Source organism: Drosophila kikkawai, chromosome X (genome assembly GCF_030179895.1).
Source record: "Drosophila kikkawai strain 14028-0561.14 chromosome X, DkikHiC1v2, whole genome shotgun sequence".
Taxonomy (NCBI): domain Eukaryota; kingdom Metazoa; phylum Arthropoda; class Insecta; order Diptera; family Drosophilidae; genus Drosophila; species Drosophila kikkawai.
The window spans coordinates 18,416,980-18,437,259 of record NC_091733.1 but is presented as its reverse complement, the minus strand read 5'-3'; the positions used below and the strand labels follow the sequence as shown (position 1 = coordinate 18,437,259).

The window sequence follows — 20,280 nt, the reverse complement described above, 5'->3', positions numbered from 1 at the left end:
ATATCAAGCGTACGCACACACAAACACACAAACACACACACACATACATACATACATACCCCAACGCCCGGCACTTAAGTCTCTGTAAAATCCACTGTCATGGCAACGCAACGGACAAAACCCAGCAGCCGCCAGGTTCCACATCCACTACAAACGAGACTGTGGGAAAACGAAATATGAGCGCACCTACCTAGACCAGAATCCGGACAGCAGGCAGGACATGTGTGCGTGTGTCCGAACAGGAAGCACTCAGCTACTGAGGCTCTCTCCGGCTCCAGCTCCGGCTCAGGTTCAGGTTCAGGTTGATGCTGGCCACCAGGTCCAGGCCCGTTGCCAGTTCATGAATCAGTAGCAGGAACCAAGTCAGTTAGTCACTCGGCCTGCCAGACGTACAGACGGAGGGGGCCGCCAGGACAGACAGTCAGTTGGCAGTCGGCAATCAACACCAACTCACTCACGCTCGAACCGGGTGCTGCTCCCAGCTCCAACTCCATCCCCCAGCTGGCTCAATGTGTTTGCGCATTTGCCTGGTTAAAATGTTGCTGCTTCATTATCTGGCCAGGACTCTGGCGCTGGCTCAGATCCGCCGGCTGTTGGCCATTGACCGTGGCGTTGTCCATCGCCGCCCCGTTGGCTTCTGGCCAGGTTTGGATGTATGGCATCAGGTGTATATTTTAAATCCAACTTTAAGGACCCATGAAAGTAGAGTTCTTAAGGATTTTTTTATGTTTATTAAAAAACCAATTAAAATTTGTATTTTTAAATCCTCATTTTTGGCAAATAATCTGGGTTTTTCCCCCAGTGTAATAATGTGGGAGCAGGCCAGTTGGGTCCATCATTCGCAGCCAGAGCTTGCAAAAAACTGTCGACCGTTTCTAGTTGTCTGCATATATCTGTCTCTCTCTCACTCTTTACGAAAAGACTCAGAGAGCACCCGTTCATGAGTTCTTGGAATCAGCTCGCGCGCGTTCAGAGCGAACTCGTTTTTTTCTATTCTGTTTTGTTTTGGTTGTCCCATGAACCGTGGTCAGTGAACAAAAGTCTTTTGCGTATGTATTGGAATACATTCACACGCATAGGCAAGCAAATCCTTAAACGTTTAGTTGCGATTTAAAAACAAAATTGTCTAAAACTTTTCTATTCTTTTTAATAGCATTTTGTTATATGGACACTTGTTCACAAAAATAAATAAATAAAAAAAAAAACAAACAAAGGTGAAGACCGTTCGCGCTGAGCTGTTCGGTCCCTTGGTCTTTTGCTGGCTCTCTGTGTGCGAACGTTTCTCGTCCCGCTCTTTACGCACGGCTCATTGAAAGGTCGAAGCAAAAAGAGCTCAACGAAAAGCGTTCAACAAAAAACCGAAATGAAGACAGCAAAACTCCCTTGCTCTGAACGAGAGCGAGAGAGTATGATCTTTTTCGGTTTTACTCGCAACGAGAGCACAGGAAAAACCCCGTCAACAGTTATTTGCAAGCTCTGTTCGCAGCACTGTCGCCCCAGTCATTGTCAACTGAGTGGGATGAGCAGCCCGCCTCCTGGTGGTCATTCCTCTGGCTCCTGCTGCTGCTGCTGCTCCTCCTCGTCATTCTACTCATCCGCTTCTGCATCATCCCCATGCCGTGGCGCTTCCCTTTCCGCTGGCGTTGCACAAATTGCTTAAATTATGCAAAATATGCGCGCCACATCATTCGGGCTGCTGCTGAGCCGGCTCCTGGCCATGGTTCCCTTCGGTGCCCTGGCACATGGAGACAACAGCAACAATGGCAACACTTTCAAATTCATTTTCGGAATTGATGAAAGTTGCGTGTGAAGTGTTAGCGAGCAGTGTCAGTGTGTTTGTGTGTGTGTGTGTGTGTATGGCCACAAAATCCATGACGAGATCTCGACTTTGAAGTTGTTAATGGGATCGATTGGGCACTCGCTCCATCCTCGCTCTCTCTCTCCCTCTCATCGCTTGTCCTGGCACAGACCCCTCTCGCCACGCCTTGTATTCACAAATCCAATCCAATTTGAGAGTGTAATTACATCAATTAAACTTAATCAAACTGTTTCAAACTGAGAGAGGGCCACGCAAATAAAAACGAAAAGGAAATCGGGCTTTGCCAACTTGAAATGGAGGACGGCAGCAGCTTCAGGACGATGGAAACGATGGGTTCATATTGATTACAGAGGAAGACAGGGCTTCTATGCTTCACTGGTTAGGTTTTTGGCGAAGTTTTCGGGCTCTCTGGTGTTTGAAATATGCTTTGAAAATATATTTAAAGAAGCTTCTTTGTTAAATCAAATATTTAAATCACGATTTAATACAAATTTAATATTTATAATATTTTAATATATTATTTACACACATGTTTTATAGATTTAAAGGAATAAATTCAGTCAAAAAGTTACTGAAGCAACTAAATCTTTCTTGAAAAGGCATAGAAATCTATTGAGTCTGGCCCTGGTCTCAGTGTTTCCTGATGCTCTATTTCAATCCAATTAGTTGCCCTCAGTCCTGCCCCCCGTATCCCCAACCGCTCCCTTTTGCAGTTCGTCCTTTACTATCACACGCTTATGAAAATTCACGTGCTCGAAATTCGCGCACACTAATTAAGCGCTGCCAACTAAGTGAAGTAAGTTGCCTCATGATGAGCAGGAGGCCAAGGTCCGGGGACTGGGTAGCATATGATGGGCCTGGGTCTTGGTCCTCTGTCCTGCCTCAGGCAGCTTCCTTCGCCTTTGCTTCATATAATTTATGTTACATTTGCTGGCTGGCATAACTTTGGCCCGAGACTCTGTCTTCGTCTTCGTCTGGAATACTCTACCATCTCTCCAGCCCACCTCCGTCTCTGTCTCCTTCGCCAGCTATGTCAGTTAGTCAGTCAGTGGCGGGCAAGTCACTTTGAGTTCCAAATCAAGTCCCACACACCCTGCCCACCTGCTCGAGGTGATGCTGCTCCTGCTGGTGCTGGGAATATGGCACGTGACTTAAATAAATTGCAAAAATCTTTCTCGCCTCTGAGCCAGCATCCTTCGCATAGTTTTTCCTCCCTTTTTTTTTTGGCAGCAGCCGGAGCTACTTGGCCTTTCTTGCTGCTGTTAGCCAAACGGCGGCATTTATGTACCCTTACCCTTAGTGTGTTTTCATCACTTTATTAGCGAGCAGCTTGAAAAGTTCCCCGGGCGACTCCTCCACAGACAGACACACATAATCAACACCTAATCAAAGTAATAGAAACTTATTGGATTAATCGCTGTATGGAATTTCTATTGCCGATGAAAGGCGGTGATTTTCGGGGGGAAGGGAGAGCACGAGCTCTAATTATGCGCTTTCCCTGGTTGTTTGGCTCTCTATTCCCATATCGATTCAATTCTATTCGATTCGATTTCTCCTGGTGACTGCTAATCGTCGAAATTGGCAAATCTCTGGCCAACGATGACAGCTGTCAACGGCTGCCTGACAATGCGATGCAATCTAGCCATCAATTTTGATTAGGCCGCCACTCGTTGATGGTGGTGATTCCCCCTCCGATGTGGAGTCAATGATGATGGTTTCGATGGATAATTGAAATTATGCAACTAATGACAGCTTTGATGGTCAAGGAAGTATCGGGCGGAGTCGGGGACTCAACTCCTTGATAATCTTGTATAAAAAGGAGGTTACTAATTGCTTTTGTTTAAAAAGAAATAATAATTGAATCTCAAGTAAAACTTTCAAGGGTTTCTTAAAGCTTTAAAAAGTACAATTTAATATCGTCTAAGAAATAACAAAAAAGATGTTAAGCACCTTAAACTTTTCTGACTGTGCAGCCTTAAGCACTGCCCTGTGTATCCTGCACCCTGACAAGCGTTTGTCAAGCAAAAAGCCGATTGCCAGTGGACCATGGCCACCAGGGACTCACAGGAGGATCTGGGATGAAGACCAAAGAGCCCGCCGGGCACCGCAAAGTGGGGCATGGGGCGTTGGATGGTGCTGCATCAGCAGCTGGGTCCATCTTTGGCTCCATCCCATCCACCCATCCACCCATCCATCCATCCACATCCATCCGGTTGGCGGTGTCTTCGCTTTTTGTGTCTTCTTCGTTATGAAGTAAATGAAAAATTTATTTAGACCAAGGCATAATTATACAAATTGGGAATGCAATTAAATTTAATTGTTCCAACGTTGTTCCGCCTGCCAACACTCGTTTCAAGTAAGCGAGTGTGTGTTCGCTTTCAGCTGCATGTGTCTGTTGGTGCGAGTGTGCGAGTGTTCCTTTTGCCCCTCAGTCGATGGCATGTAAAAACGTTTTGAGCACGAACCTTATCTCCCCGTTTCCCGCTCCACGCTCCCCGCTCCCCGCGCCGGGATTCCTGCTCCAGATCCCGAATACAAGTGCGCGTAAGTACCGTAAATAAAACAAGCAGAAATTATAACTGTCGGACGGAGAGAATAAGAAGTGCCGGCGGTGAAGCCGAAGGGGAACCACTACTATCCGGCAGCTCCGAGAGGCCTTTGCATAGCTGCAGCAGCGTCTCCGCCTTTTCTGTGAGAAACAAAAACAGCTTTTAATGATACATGGGTGCAGTGGGACACTGGATACCTGGCAGCTAGGCAGGCAGGCAGCCTGTAATGAGGCACAAAATCTAAGGCAACAAATCGCAAGGAGTTGGCCACGTGCCGAAAGGACAGGCAAGTATTTCCTGCATAATATCGATAACAAATGGAAGGATCTTCAGGTCAATCGTTATATTTAATTTTATTACAAATAAATAAATAAGCAAATTTATAAATATTGAAATTTTGATTCCGGAAGCGGAAGTGGAAGCGGAAGCTTGGCAAGCGGAACGTCACAATAAGGAAGAAAGAGAGTGAAAAGGCGATCGATTCTTTCTCTCTTTCTTTGGAGAGAGAGCTAACTGACAGTTTAAAGTTTCCTGCTTATCGGAATATCGATAACATATTTTCTTGTAGATATAAATATATATTTTCTTGTAGCTTATAATATCCAGAGGAGATCTCAAGTTCTACAAACAAGCCTTAGGATAATATTAACATTATATTTTTCTGCTAGAATTTCCCATCAGTTATACCTTTCTCTGAAATCGAATGCCTCAAGATCCTCGATTCCTTCTGTTGGTACCTCTTTACGGGCAGCCGCCTGTTGACCCAAGAAGTTGCCCACCTGCTTTCACCAGCTGTGGCGTGTCCTTGCCCATTACTCCCTCGGCGGGGGCTGACATCCACCCCATCCTTGGTGCATTTAGTGGCCTATTCAGAGTGACACTTTGCCCTTATCGTGCTTGGTTTACGCGCTGCTGCACCGAACACCCGCTGTCCGCCAAAGGATACTGTCTGCACTGAGAGAAACGAAGGGTTAGGAAAGACAGGGGATTCTGTAATAAAAAATATTATAATTTATTTTCTTTAATTTTTATTTCTTTAATATTTCGTTTCATTAAAGCTAAAATATCAGGAATATATGAGGAAAATATGGGAAATATATTAGGAATATATGAGTAAACTTTAAGGAATATATAAACAATAAATGAGGTATATATAATATAAGGAATATAAGTATATACTATAGGTATATATTTACGATAATAGTTAATATGCTTTATATTTAATTTTATAAAATGTATTTACTTTCATTTAAGATGCTACATTTCTCTCGGTGTAGCTCCAAAAGAAGCAGCGTCGTGTTGCCTGGCGGACGCAGAGGAGTTTGGAACAGAGGGAGGTACGTGGCATAATATCTTAATTATTTCTTTACATGTGTTTTAATTTTTAGTAAGCACTTGCTTTCTCCTCCTCCTTCTTCCTGCCCCGCAACGCTTGGAATTTCAGTCACGTGCTGCAACTAATCCTTGCTTCCCCTACTCCGTGTCGCGTCTCCCACCTGGACGTTGAAGCAGGGCCCAGACCCAGACCCGGACCAGGACCAGAAGATTCCAATGGCAACAGATGAGATGGGCACAAAGGCGAAGGCGACAGCGACGGCGACGGTGAAGGCAAAGGTAAATGCCAAAGTAACTAACTGTGCATGCACTCGAGCAGTCGAAGCTGGAGAGGATTGAAGGAGTTGGGTAGGGGCTAGGGATTGGGATTGGGATTGGGATAGAAGTAGTAGTAGTAGTGGCAATGGGGCAGGCAGCCCGCTAACCAGCTCATTTGCAGACTTGGCTGGGCTCTCTAAGGTTTATGCGGAAAGCAAATATATAAAGTATATGCCTGAGAAACGAGATTACTTTGTATCCTTAGAGAACAGGCATAATTCATAAGAATCTCATGCATTTACGGATCTACCTTCACAGATCCTGGCTTCAGGATAATCGCAAGGCATAAACGTTGCCGCCTGTCGAGACCGACACTTGCGCTGAGTTTTCTCAATTACTCGGGCCGGGCTCAGAGCCCGTGCTCTGCGTATGTTGATTAAACTCAAAAGGAGAATAGGACCAAGTGCGCGAGTGTGTGTGTGTGTGTGTGTGTGCCCTTGCCGGCGCCCTCTGTTTGTATTAATCCAACATAATTAAGAAATTTAATTAAAGTGCAGCACGCGCTGAATGTGGAATAGCTAGTTTCATCGCTGGCAAAGGCAAGGCAAGACAAGGAACCGGAACTATATAGCCTGTCTCTGGATTCGGGCTAGGAGCAGACAGAATCAGATCATGGTCTTTAAGCATAATAACAAAGCTCAAGGAATGGTTTCCATAGAAAGTCAAAAATGTCAAAAAGATTACTACTATAGTTCTGAAAATAAACAACAATTAATCAAAAACATATGTTATTGATGTTAAAGCTTTAAAAGGACGATTATCATTAACTTAAATATGGTTAAAATTTTCCAAATCCTTCAGTTTCTATAGCTCAGACTATTGAAAGCGGAATAATTTCGAACCATACGGTCAGCTTCAAGTATCCTTGCATTCTGAATACTAATTGTAAAACCAAAAGGAGCGCAACTGAGATTTAATTTATAATTAAATTTATAATTTATTGTAAGGAAAATAAAAGGAAGATAAATAAATATTACAATAAACACTGTAGCTATATAGTTATATATCTCAAATCTATCTTCTTTTCAATTTATTTAATATAAATCTTCATATCCTTGTCCTAATGTTAAACTTACAAGTCTAACAAGATCGAAACTAACGAACTTACGACTCTTTTAAAGCACATTTGACATTTAAATTCGATTGGCATTTTGGCCGTTCGATTATTTCGATATATGACCACTGTCATTATACCTTTGTCGGCACGGGCAGAGCTTCCGTTGACTGCGAAATCCCCAAGTGATTTTCCACACTCCAGCGGTCAACGGCGGCCAAAGGTCAGTGCCGGTGTTAACGTGAGCCAGGACGAGTGGCTGAAAAGCAATCACCGAATCTGGAATCTCGGTATGAAAATGTGCGAAAATGTTGCCGGCATTTCTGCACAAAATATGCATAAATACATACATAAATAAAAGTCTCTTCACACAGAGGCCCCCAATCGAGGCATAACTGTGTCGGTTATTGTCCCTCTGTCTCTCTGTCTGCCTGCCTCCAGCCTCCATCCTACCATCCTGCAATCCTGCGTCCTTGCCAACGCCGCGCACATCTCTGTTTGCTATGAAATTTTTGATTTTTGCGGTTGGTTTGGGCTTCTGATGATTTTTGCCTGCCACTCTCTACTGGCCCCTTTTAACCCAGCTTTGCCTGCCTTCTCCCGCTTTTTCCTTATTTTCCCCAAGTCTTCTTTGCCTGCCAGTCCAGGTGTTTAGAAGCGTAATGCTTTCCCCCGCACCCCCTCTCATGCCCCGGGTAAAGGTGTGGCATAAGCAGACATTTCTATAAAATTCTCACATCCAAATGTAAATTTGAAATCTTTGAAAATGTTCTCAATTTCCTGCAAGTTGCTTATGGGAGAAAACAAGATAATGCATTGCCAAAAAGAAGATATTTTTTGAGTTTAACATTGCGTGAGGGATAACAGTGCGTATGAGTGATATTGCTCATACGCACTGTTGACGAAGGCATTATTCGTAGATAATTCCTATTTTTATGTACTCAATTGTGTAGGTATTTTTAGCAAACATTTTTAGGGAAACGGAATTTGTTGGGGTCTTAAATGTTTTATATTACAATGGAATATATGTAGATGGAATACCGAAATCATTGTATTTTTATCGGGAACTATCTAAAGTAATATTTTTTGCAAATTATACAAGGGAAAATGCAAATTATACAATGGGAAAATTTAGGTTTAACAATGCTTATGTGGGATAACACTGCGTATGAGTGATAACACTCATATCAATCATACGCACTGTTGCCAAATTTTTATTTATATAAATTTATATTTTATATATTGCAAAAATATTGAACACTATATTTATATTTTATATTATATTTTAAACTATGTTAATTTATATTTTGTTTGTTATTATTATAATAAAAATTAGTAATTGGTAATATGTGTACCTTATTTAATCTCTAAAGGGTATCCCTTTCTTCGATCTACTATCGGGTTGCTCGCATCCTTGTTGTTTGCATTAAAGTTGCGCATTTTACTCCCGCCTCCTGTGTGCGACTGTGTGTGTGAAGTGTACAATAAACGCGGATTTCTCTGCCAATATTTGTCTGCAATCATTTTGGCTTGTCGGCAGTTCGCCGCGTCTGTCTGCATGTCCTTCAGCCTTTCTGTCTGTCTGGCAATTCTGCTCTACCCTGGCTCGGCACCGGCCCCGGCCTCGCCCCCCTGAGGGGCTGTCTAGCGTTGTTGGCCTCTTCCTTTCAGCCTTTCAGCCTTTCAGCCAGACCAATAAACCGTCCAACAGCCACCAACAGCAGCAGCAACACCAGCAACACCAACAACGTGAGCAACCTTCAGTGAAGCAGCAATAACAACGCATCAAACGCTGTTGACGTTGCCCGTTCACTCACACACACACACACATATGTATATTCTCGTTGTCCTGTGTAATACGCGACTTCTGTTTGCCTTTTGCTGCCACTGTGTGCGTGTATGTTGTTGGAGTACACGGCAAGAAATGAGGGTATAATATAACTTGTAATATAACTGAGCTAAATATATCACTGAGGTTTTTAATTCGATTACTAAATAAATCAACAAAAAAAAGTAGTTTAATAAGAGAACTCTCGCATTGATATTCACTAGAATTCTTAATTTGCACTTAAGCGTGGCTAGATCTACTCGGCTGTTGCATGAAAGATGCTTCTATTAAATTCAATTAAATTTGTTTAAATATATCTACAATTTCAAATCTCAAGTTTTTCTCTCTCTGCACGAGTATATTTTGCTTGACTGCATTGTGTGTGCGCGTCTCAATCGAGACAATTGGTCTCAGCGCCATAAGCGCTTCACACATTCCATTTATGACCCGGCGCAGTCCAGGCAGTCCTGTCGGTCGGTCGGTCGGTCCAGTCCCCCCGCCACCGCCACATGCTCCATCATAGCGTGCTTCTTGATTTAACGCTTTCCGGAGTCGCCTCTCTCGTCCTTTGGCGCCTTTTGTCGTTGAGCCGTTGTGCGCCATTTCCTTCGGTTTTCCGCGACCACAAGGCCTTTCTGTGAGTCGGTCAAGGAGTGGTTGTAAGACAGGTTCGATTAAGCGCCTGAATTTAAAATAATAAATTAATGAAAAGCGGCTGGAATTAGGGTGAAAGCCCTATTTACAGAAAATTACTGTATTTAAGCGATGTTAATGAAGCTTCCTCTAGTGAATAAAGGGGGAATTAAAACGGATTAGAGGCAGGAAAATGTGGGAAATTGTTATATTTAAAAGCTTAAAACAATAGAAGAGCTATTGATTGATAATTATTAATTAATCATTTTTTTAAGAATATAGGAAAAAGGATTGTTTTTATAATAAGCCTTGAAATTGGGGGCCTTGAAAGGTATTATATACTAATATTTAATATTTATTATATAAATCTTCCTTTAGAAATCATAAAGAATCCCATGCAATTAGGCTCAATTACAAGATCATTACGGTTCAGGGACTCCGTCACTTCCTCAACGAAAGACAAAACAAACACACACAATATTGGCTGGGTTTTCCACTGCTCTCAAAGCACCCCCTCCAATTCTCTCCTCTTTTCACCGCTTTCCTTCGCCGCTCGCCCCCCCTGACAGCCCGGCAAAAGCGATAACTAACTAAATAAATAACATAAATTAACTAAATTTGTAGACAATTTAGTCTGCTAAGTGTAAAAGTTTTTTGTTTTCCCTGTCGTTGTTGTCATTTCAGTTGCTACTCTTTTTCCCCATTGTATTTGTTGCTGTTGTTTTTGGTGTCCTGGCCAAGAGGCGTCCAAGCGGGAGGGGTTAAGGGAGGAGGATTTGGGTGCTTTTCGGACGGTATGTGAGAGCCAAGTTTTGGTAACGGTTTTGTGCATTTTCGGAGCTTTTGGCGCAAAAAAGGATACGCTTGGATCGGACTCCGGCTGGAAAGGACTCCGGTCGTGGTCCTCTGGCCGCTCTTATGTTACGCCTGTTCAAGGATGCGCCCATATCCACACACAAACACACTCACATCTATAGAGAGAGGCAGGAGCAGGCAGCGTTGTGACATCAAATGTTCATGTTAACAACTTTTCCAAAACTCAATGAGCTGTTGTTTGTATTGTGTTTGGCGCCCCAGTGTGCGACAGAGATGGTACTACGGTCCATAGGAGGCGGAGACAAGGATAGCACGGCCATGGGCATGGGCATGGGCATGGAGATGGAGTAAAGGCAGGCGCAAACACGATTCGAGTGTTTTGTAGCAAATAATTTTGCACAAAGTTCTCGCCTTAACGATTTGAACACATGTTAACATGAAGAGTAACAACACAGTGCACAGCAGCCGCTCTCCTGCCCAGGTCCTTTGCCCTGACTTCCCTGGCTCCTTGCTTCTGCTGATCCAATGGCTGAGGCGGAGGATAATACTTCGACATGATTATAAATAAGCTTGAGCCCCCGAGTATGAGCCCAGAGCCAAATAAAGCGGGCCAGGAGAGCAGCTGGAATTACTATAAAAATATTTATATCACACTTAATATATAAAAAAAGGTCCTAGTTACTCAAATTTAAACAAGGCAGATCACTTTTTTTAGATTCTAGAGCCATCAGTTATGTAATTGAGAGTATCAAACAAAATGTTCAAGCTGTGATCAGCAATCAGGATTTGTTGTGTCGTTCTCAAGAGAGCGCCGTTGAGCGAAGTGATGTTGATTCTTTTACGTTTAGTATTTCCAGTATTCCAATACCGGTTATATGTATTTACTCAAGCCAGTTCCTGGAAGACTTCCTTAAGAGAAAAAAAATGAAAGCGAGAGAGAACGAGAAAGGGATGAGCGTAACACACACACGATTTGTTGCTGCAATCTCGAGAAAGCGGCATCGAGCCATTTTTACTCTAATTTTTAACGATAAATTATGTTTGTTACTTTTACTTTTATTTGTATTTACTTAAGCCATATCTTTCAAGACTTTCTTAAGAGCAGCAAGAGAGCTAAAGAAAGAGAAAGAATGTGCAGCAAACAATCAAGATTTGTTGTTGCAATCTCGCGAGCGCGTTCTCGCTCGATAGAGAATTTATTATAAACGGCAGACGATGTTTATTCTCTTACCTCAAATATTTGGTAGTACAAAATCTGCCTTATGCAGACGAACTGTGTGTTCTACCATTACTTTAACCACAAATACATACTAGTTCCCCGACTATAGAAGCTGTTGGTGCAAGGGGAGGTGGGTAGAACGACAGCGGTATAACATGTTTATATGATGTCTAATAAAATGAAGCGCGAAAAATGTAACATTCGTATTCCGAGCAGCTACAGATGCGCCTCCTGGCCACTCCACTCTCTATCTGAGGAGTGCGTCTTGCCCGCCGATGCAAATTCGGATACCAAATTCCAGCCAGCTCTCATCGAGTGGGAGGAAATTGCGTATTTGAAACACGTTTAAGCAGCTGCAGGAGCATAAAAAGGATAAGGCACTGGCTAGGGTGCGGGCAAGGGACTGAGTGTAGTCGAGCCAAAGAAGCTTGCACATGCAGCTTTCCCAGGATCCCATTTTCACACCCCTTTCACACGCCTTCCCTGCCATGGATCCCTTTCGTATCCTTTCCAACCGCGATGCATAAAAATTGCAACGAAGACAAAGCGTGACACAAAATATGGCAAATTGTAAGCGAAATTATTTGGGAAGCCATGAGGAGATGGAGAGGAATTTCGAGGGCTGTCTCTGGTCCTGGTTAGTCCTGGCTGTGGCTGTGTGCCTGTGCCATTCGATTGAATTACGCCCGCGGCCCAGTTGGCCGAAAAACGACGGCTCAATCGCTGATTGGCAACGCCGCGATTGATCAGCGAGGCAATCAGAGTAGCTGTCGGAGTGTTGTAGCTTCTGGGGTATTGAAAGGGGCTTTCAATATAATAAACTCCCTTTTTTATAGTAGCTTTACCATAATATGTAAAGTTGTTGGATTTTAAACAAACTAAAAACCCAAGTTTTCTATCCAGAAATATATAATATAATATATATTATAATTTCAAGCCTGTGGCCGTTGATGCTCTAATTTATTCCTATGCTTATCCTATATTCCTTTATAGTCTTCCATCTCCAGCTTGAGGTTCCCAGATTCACCCTGATCCTCTCACTCAATGGCTTAGGCTGCACTTGCACCTCTAACCACCAAACCATCTTAAAGGAAGCGGAGTTAAGAGGACGCCAACGGCGCCTTAAATATTTACCCGAGGGAGGCACAAGAGGCACAGTGGGTCAGTAACTTGAATTTACAAGTAAAAAAGTGTCAATAGAATAGCTTTTTAGGGCATCATATCCCAGATCGGGGCTATCCCCAAAATATGAAATCTTATTTTCACATAATTTGCAATATCAACTAGAAACTTTAAGTTTTCTAGATTGATTCTTTATATAGAACTTAACAGAATATTAATATATTGGATTATATATTGAATAATATACATTATACATTTTATACAGCCATCTCCGCTTGTGATCCACCGTGGGCAGGACGATGCCTTGACCGAGTAAGTCGCTAAGCTAACCTTGTTACACACGCCACATCCTCGATGGTCGGGAGAACCGATTTGCCATATGTCAGGTGGATGAAGCGCCGCAGCCAGAGAGCAGCGTTAACAAGTTGCCCACCTGGGCACGTGTGAAGAGATTTACGGCGGAGGAGCGGTGCACTGCAGCACTGCAGCAGTGGAGTCTGGGAAGTCCCAACTGTCAGGCTTCCCCGTGGATGTGGATGCCAGCTGTCTGTCCCGGCTCCGGTCGCCTGCATCCTTTGTCTTTGCATTCAGGCGGGAGGAAGAGGACCACAATGAGGGCGAAAACGAGGTGGCAACAACTGACAGCCAGTTCCGCGACGGCGGATTCCCCCACCAGTTCACTAGCACTCCAGCTCACCAGCTCTCCGGTACTTCCCCTGCTTGCCACTTTACCGTGCGCTTTTATTATTATAAAATACGCATGAGTTAGTGTGCATATTTCATGGATTTTGTGTATAAAATGGATAAAAATGCAATCAGTCGCAAAAACCAGCAAAGTGAAACGGACAGAGAGTATGGCGCTGGAGCCGGGAATAGTCTGGTACAGCTCCCTGGGTCGGGCCCACCCACAGCAAAGTCCGGGCACCCGCTGTCATCCGCGAGATCTCCGCGAAATCCCAGCCGAAATCTCACTTACAATGCGATTTGTCCACCCAGGAGAGACCTTGATCCGGGCTAATTTCGTAATGGGAAACGTACAAGGCAGGTGTGAAGCGCTCGGGGATGAACTGGAAGCCGATTATACCAGTGTAAATAAGGTACGTTGGTATTGCAGGAACTTGGTATAAACACCATGATACAGAGACAAATGAACACTAGATATTAAATGTGAATGTGAGAGGTTGTTATCAAATAACTTGAGGATCTGCAATCATTTCCGATAGCCAAATTCATCAACGATTCATTAACGAATCATCAACGTATCAACTTTGACTTCTACAGCCGACTCTCGCTTTAACAATCGAGTCAAAGTCGACTCACCCGCTCTCTCATTAGCAAAAGATCAAAATTTATCGATCTTTTATCAGTTTAAATAAGGCATTAAGGTATCTCTCTCTCTCTGTCTCGCAATCTCCCTATTGCAGGAAAACTTCAAAGCCAATCGATACTTTTAGACATCGAAATTTTCAATACTTTCTACTTCTACTTCGATTACTCCTAAATGAATTCATAAAATATCTATTATTTAGAATTAAATTTCTCAGATCGAATAATTGCTTAAAAACAATTCTTTGTCTTCCTTATCGGTATCTCATGCGTTGAGGTTTCATCATAACCGAAATCTAGATACGTTTTTTGTAAGCTTATATTCATGTTAGCCAATTATCGTTATCGATGACTGATTGGAGGAGGTGTGAATACACTCAGGGTAATCTAGATCCCAGAGTCATATGATGATTATCCTGAAACCAACACAATGGTTGCAAATTGGAGCACGCTGGGCGACTTATGACGTGCCAAGAAGGACACCACCAGATGATGGCCGTAGGAGCTGAGAGGAAAACCCGACCTCAGACAGGGTCAGCATCCAATCGATCGAATTAGCCATGTGGATAATCGAACCCAGAGCTGAAGTCTGGGTCCTGGCCAATTACTCAATATGATGAATGACCCACCGAATGCTTAAATGAGACCAGTAGGGCTGCACCGCACACCCAAAAAACCCCACACACCCCACACGCCCTCTCACTTGCACACACATACATACGTGCCGTAACAGGTGACCTCAAGCAGAGCAAATGAGCAATCTGTCGGATTGAGCAGAAGTTGTCCGTGGAAAGGTAAACAGAGTGAAGGCAGGGGAGCAAGCGGGTGCCCAAGATGGTCTAGTGCCGCAGAGCATGCACTGGAAGAAATTAGAAAACACACATTTTGATTTAAGCTCTACATTCATTTACTTAAAAAGTTATTAAACAATTCGAAAACTGAACCAAGTAATTAACATTTCATACAAAATATGCACAATTCGATTTGGAACAACTTAACATTTTGGATCAGTGTGGGAGTGGGGCCAGGACACAGGCATGTGTGTGTGTGTGTGTGTGTGTGTGTGTGTGTGTGTGTGTGTGTGTGTCTGCCGCCGGGTTAAGGACACAAAAGTCATGGCTGGCATGAGGACGAGCTCAAGTGCCATTGAGGAGGAGTGCTCATGTTCCCAGCCCGCCTCTTGCTCCTCTTCCTCCTTCTGCGTCCTCGATTCTTCCGTTCGGCATCCTCCTCCACTCTCCACTCTCCTCCAGGCGCGGCGCAAGTGCGCGAGTAAATTCAAGAAACAATTTTCAGGAATGACTTAACTTTTGCGTTTATGTGAAAAGTTTTGCCACGTGATGTTATGCGAGCGGCGAAAGGATATGCAATTCACTGCCAGTGCAAGTGGGGCGTGCGTGTGTCTGTGCATGCGACCTGGGGGAGTGAGGAGTGGGTCGGGTGAGTCCTGCCTCCACACCTCAGCAGAATCGAAGCGACAGGCACTGGTCGAGGTCCAGGCCACGCGTTATGTAGCCAAAGTCCTGGCCATCCAGCTGCGTCTTCTCGGCCAGCAGCTGCTTGAGACGCCAGCGCATCACTCGCACCTCTCGCGGCGAGACCGGCAGACGGGCGATCAGCTCTTGGCACTGCTCCATGCTCAACATCCCGTCGCCGTCCTCGTCGTACAGGCTTACCATGTATTTCAGCTTCCGCTCCAGCGGCTCGCTGCGCCGAAAATGAGCCAGACCGCACACGAAATGCCGGAACCCCAGCGATGGGTGCAGCAACACGTCCACAATCCGCTCCGCCAGCGGATGTCCTGCCAAAGGGGGCACGCGCAGCATTTCGCTGCGCAGGATGCGATCCTCGGAGTCGCGATCCAGCGACTGATACTGCCCGTACAGATAGTCAATCCTTGGCAGCGAGAATCCGCTCTCCGTCTGAATTAGGTGTAGCTCCTCGGAGGACAGATGGCGCGTGGCGGTCGTGCCCATGGCATCCAGTTCCGGTTCACTTGGCTCCTCGCACTTCCTATATCAAAATATATATATATATCGATCACGAGATATGCGCTGCCGATATCGCTGATATATAGTGTTTAATTGTAATTTGGATTTTCTTTTTCAGGCCGTGCGTGACATTGTTTCTTTGTGTGACTGTGTACGAAAAATTGTCTTTAATGAGATCCTTCCGGCATGTATGAGATTTTGGACTGGAACTTGAGAAGTAACTATCAGAAAATGCAAAGCTTATGATGTTTAAGGCACAGCTTCTGTCCATTTATTATATTATATAGCTTCGATCGAAATGTACAATCTAATATAACTTATCGTATAAAGGCTTGGATTCAGACACCGATTGTGGCGACAGGCCTGCCTTACCTTGGTGTCAACCGAGACTTCTCTGCCTCCTGTTTTATTAATCAGCAGCCGAGTCTATTTAGACATGTACGTCTGTACATCAGGATGAATCAAGAGATCTGAAAGATAATTTAAATGGTTCAAAGAAAAAATGGATACTGAAAAATAGGTGTCAACATTTATTCCATAAATTTTACATTGACTTTGGTTTCAACTCTAAAACACATTAAAGCATAGGAAGTTGTATTAATTCTGTCAGTTTTCTTAACAAAACAAAACCGGTAAGCTAGCATAAAGCCTACACATAGCAAAAAGTAAGACTTAGGGTTATTTTTTATGCAAATCCGTATAGGTACTCGACTCTGTAGTCTGCACCTTGGACCAGATGGTGTTGCTAGAAATACGTCTATCAGGGGAACTCGTAACTTGACAGCACATCAAGGCACGTGACAGTCTTTCTAAGACGAAGCACTTTTGGCTTCAGGCCTCTGGAGCAGCTCAAGGTCATAGGGTTGGCTATTCAATGTGAGCATTAGAATTTCTTCAAGATAAGAAACATATAAAGTAAAACTCAAGCTTATTAAATGTTCGTTATTGAATAAATTAAACGTTTCTGTTCGTTTTTTTGTGATGATCATGATGTTTAGAGAAAGATTTAATGGGGAACTGGCAGCCAATCATTGCAATATATATATATATATATATATGTGTGTGTGATGAGCTCGGCTTATGTGCGGGGATAACATATAATTTAGACACCGAGCGTGGCGACCGTGACAGGCGCTTTTGACCCCCTTTGCCCGCCGGCCACTTACCCCTTGCCGGTGTGAGCCTTCACTCATTGTGGCATATGTCAAAATTAATTTCGTAGGCAATATTTTGACGGGCTTTCATGCTAAGCCGAGACGAGACGAGTCGAGTCCCTTTCCCCCTGCCCAAAATGCAGCAATAAAGGGGGGATATATGTTAATACGAGCAGTGATGAGAAGGGTAAGCAGTTCCTTCATTAGGTACGCGACTGGCTCTAATTAAAGAGCTGTGGATGAGGCCCAAGAGTAATCTAGAGTTATCATATGGTACATAGTATATTAAGGGGAAATTTATTTAAAGGTACACTTTGAAAATAAACCAAGGTAAGGTTACCAAAACTGTGTACCATTTACCCAAAACTAGGTACAGCATCCTGATGATTTTCCCACCTCTGGAGGTGAGTGACAGACGAAGGTAGCTTTTTCCTCTGATTTGAGTTTGTTTGGGTATCCGTTCCGTTTCGTTTTTGTTTAGATTTGGTAGCTTTTGCTTTTTTTTTTCGGCCAGTCATTGCCCCAATCCCTGGCTAGGATGGCATTTTTCCACATCACTGGAATGGTACTTGGGAGGAAAAGCCCCGGCCCTCACCTGATGGCATCACTCCCACAATATGCAAATCTCATTGCCGGAGACGCATTGAAGAGACCACAAACCGGAGGCTGATGGCCTGATAGCTGACATTAAAACCATTACTCCGATGCCTCCGCCTTCCATGTCCATTGATCCTGCTGCTGCTGCTGCTGCTTCTGGTCTCACAGCAAGACAACAAATTACAAAAATTAAGAGAACATTTTTGTGGATGAAAGACATCAGAGGAGGAGGAGGAGTAGCAGGAGTAGCTAATGGGCGGTCCCTCCAGGAGGTGTGTGCAAATTAATGAAATTAAATCGTCTTTATTTGATGGCTCCGAGAGGCAAGAGAAAAAGAATATTCACTCCTTGTCACCACGGGTCGTCGCATGGCAAATATCCTAATGGAACCGAGACAGGACAGACGCAGATAAGGGAGGACCCTGGCAGGAGGAGCCTTTCTGCAGGTGAACTTGAATGCTGGCGACATTGTTCAAAACCAGCAATGAACAATAATAAAGTTAGAGGACGAAGGCTCCAAGGAAGCAAAGACTTAGAAAGATTAGAAATGAACAAAAAATTAAAAGTAAAAAAAATAAACCAGTAAATGAATCAAATCGAAATGAAGGAAATTAAGTAAATATGTGGAAAAAGAGGGCCAAGATAATTAAGATTGACTGGAAATCCTGAACCCGATAAATATATATATTTAAGTGCATAAAAAAAGCAAAGAACCAAAGAGCAAGATGACAGTAATAGAAGTTTGTTTTTAAGGTAGATATAAGGATATAAGTACAACAAGAATACAAGCAGCATATATATATTATATATACCTAAATTCCCAAATTATATTTAAACCTTTTTCCCAGTGGAAGAGTATCTAAAAGTAAGCAAACTTAAATGTTTAAGAGTTAAACTTACACTTTAAAGTTACAAGTATCACGAAATTAATCTAAAAAAAAACCCCAACAACCTGCTAGTGCAAAAACTCTCCCACATTTTTCATATAATATTTTCTCTAAACCAACAAATTTGGTAAAGGACTTCCTGTCCTGAAGGGCATGTCCCACTTCGAACCCCGCCGAATCACTTCTCCAACCGGACGGATGGCTGGCTGGGGGTGGAAAAGGGAATCGGAACGGAGATTGTGTTTTCACTTTCGACATTGCATTTAATACGTATGAAATTGTTTGGTGATGGGATCCGGAACGTGATGCGAATACCCAGAATTAATTGCAATCGGAGCGAGGACGGCAGCAGGCAAGGAATCAAGCCGATTCTGCCGATTCCGAGGGAGGCAGCAGCAGGCATCCAGCCATCCAGCGCTCATAATACTATTGGATGCTCTACTGGGTCCTCTGTCCTCTGTCCTCTGTCCTCATCCTCATCCTCATCCAGTGTCCTTTATTTGGATGCTGGCTACTGTTACACTGCCAAAAAAAACCGCCAAAAACAAATGGATTGTGTAGATCTTAAAGTCTGTGATGAACCTGTTATTTTGCTTTAGAAAATTAATTGATTTTCAATTAAGAAACAGACAGGACTTCCTGTATGTGCAGACAGGACTTGAGCTGACTTAAACTCAGCCTTACGAAATTGAAACCCTCTTCTACCCTCAAAGGAACCAATTCTGAAGAAGATCCTAAGACAAAGAAATGGATTTACAACCTTTTCAGACTTTGTTTAGATTATTTCACTTCAGGAAATTCCTGAATTCCTGACTTAATTTTTCCAATATCATTTTCCCCAATTAAATCACTTATAATCTTTTCTTTCAGTGTACCAGCTTGATGCCATTGGTAGCTCTGGTGGTAGCTGTTGTTGCCAGTGGCTTTCTTTTGTCGCCTGCCACACAAAGGCAGCGGGGGCGAAGGACACCGCAGCAACACAACACAATACAACACCTTTTGGCCACCTACCGGTTCTCCTCCTCTATGACCTCCTCGTAGCACAGTACAGCACAGTGTGCCCGTGTGGGAAGCACCCGCTGATCTTTGCAAAAGGTGCCCAGCGGCCGGTGTCGGTGCCGGTGACAGTGCCAAATCCCCTCATCCGGCACCCCAGCGGATCCAATGGACAACAGAAATTAGCAACTGGAATCAACGGACAAACGACAATTAACGGATGGGAATGAGCACTAGGGTGGCGAAAGTGGAGTGGAGCATTGTGGAGCGGGGTCACAGGTCATGGGGGGATCAAAGGATGTTGGCTGAAAATGAATAAGTAAGCGAGCTGGGGGGGGGGGCGGCTGCTAGGTGGCATCGCAAATTGTTTGGAACAAACACGAAAAAAAGTGAGAGAAGGGATAGGATGAAAAGAAGGCCGGAGGATAGCGGACGATGGACGCTGAACAGAGGTGTAACCAACACCTGGCGATTTGGTATTTAGGGTATTCCCCTGCTCCCAAGCCCTTTTTGAAGCCATTGTGGTCGCCGAATCTGAACAAGAGAAGAGAGAAGACTGGCCTGGCAAGGATATATACATATACATACTATATGGGTGAGACATGGACTGTGCCTGCGGGTGTCACTTAAACCTTT

The 20,280-nt window shown here is 43.7% G+C and overlaps 1 protein-coding gene and 1 long non-coding RNA gene across 2 annotated transcripts; one reads left to right on the top strand and one right to left on the bottom strand.

Annotated features, from left to right (window-relative positions):
* Positions 1 to 15,479: 15,479 nt before the first annotated feature.
* Positions 15,480 to 15,995, bottom strand: LOC108078980 (calcineurin B homologous protein 1-like). The gene has a single exon (XM_017173150.1). The coding sequence runs from the start codon at positions 15,993 to 15,995 to the stop codon at positions 15,480 to 15,482; it is 516 nt and encodes a 171-aa protein (XP_017028639.1).
* Positions 15,996 to 16,263: 268 nt separating this feature from the next.
* On the top strand, positions 16,264 to 16,973 carry LOC121502164 (uncharacterized). The gene is made up of 2 exons (XR_005990846.2): positions 16,264 to 16,642; positions 16,714 to 16,973. It is a non-coding gene; the product is annotated as an uncharacterized lncRNA (long non-coding RNA).
* The last annotated feature ends 3,307 nt before the right edge of the window (positions 16,974 to 20,280 follow it).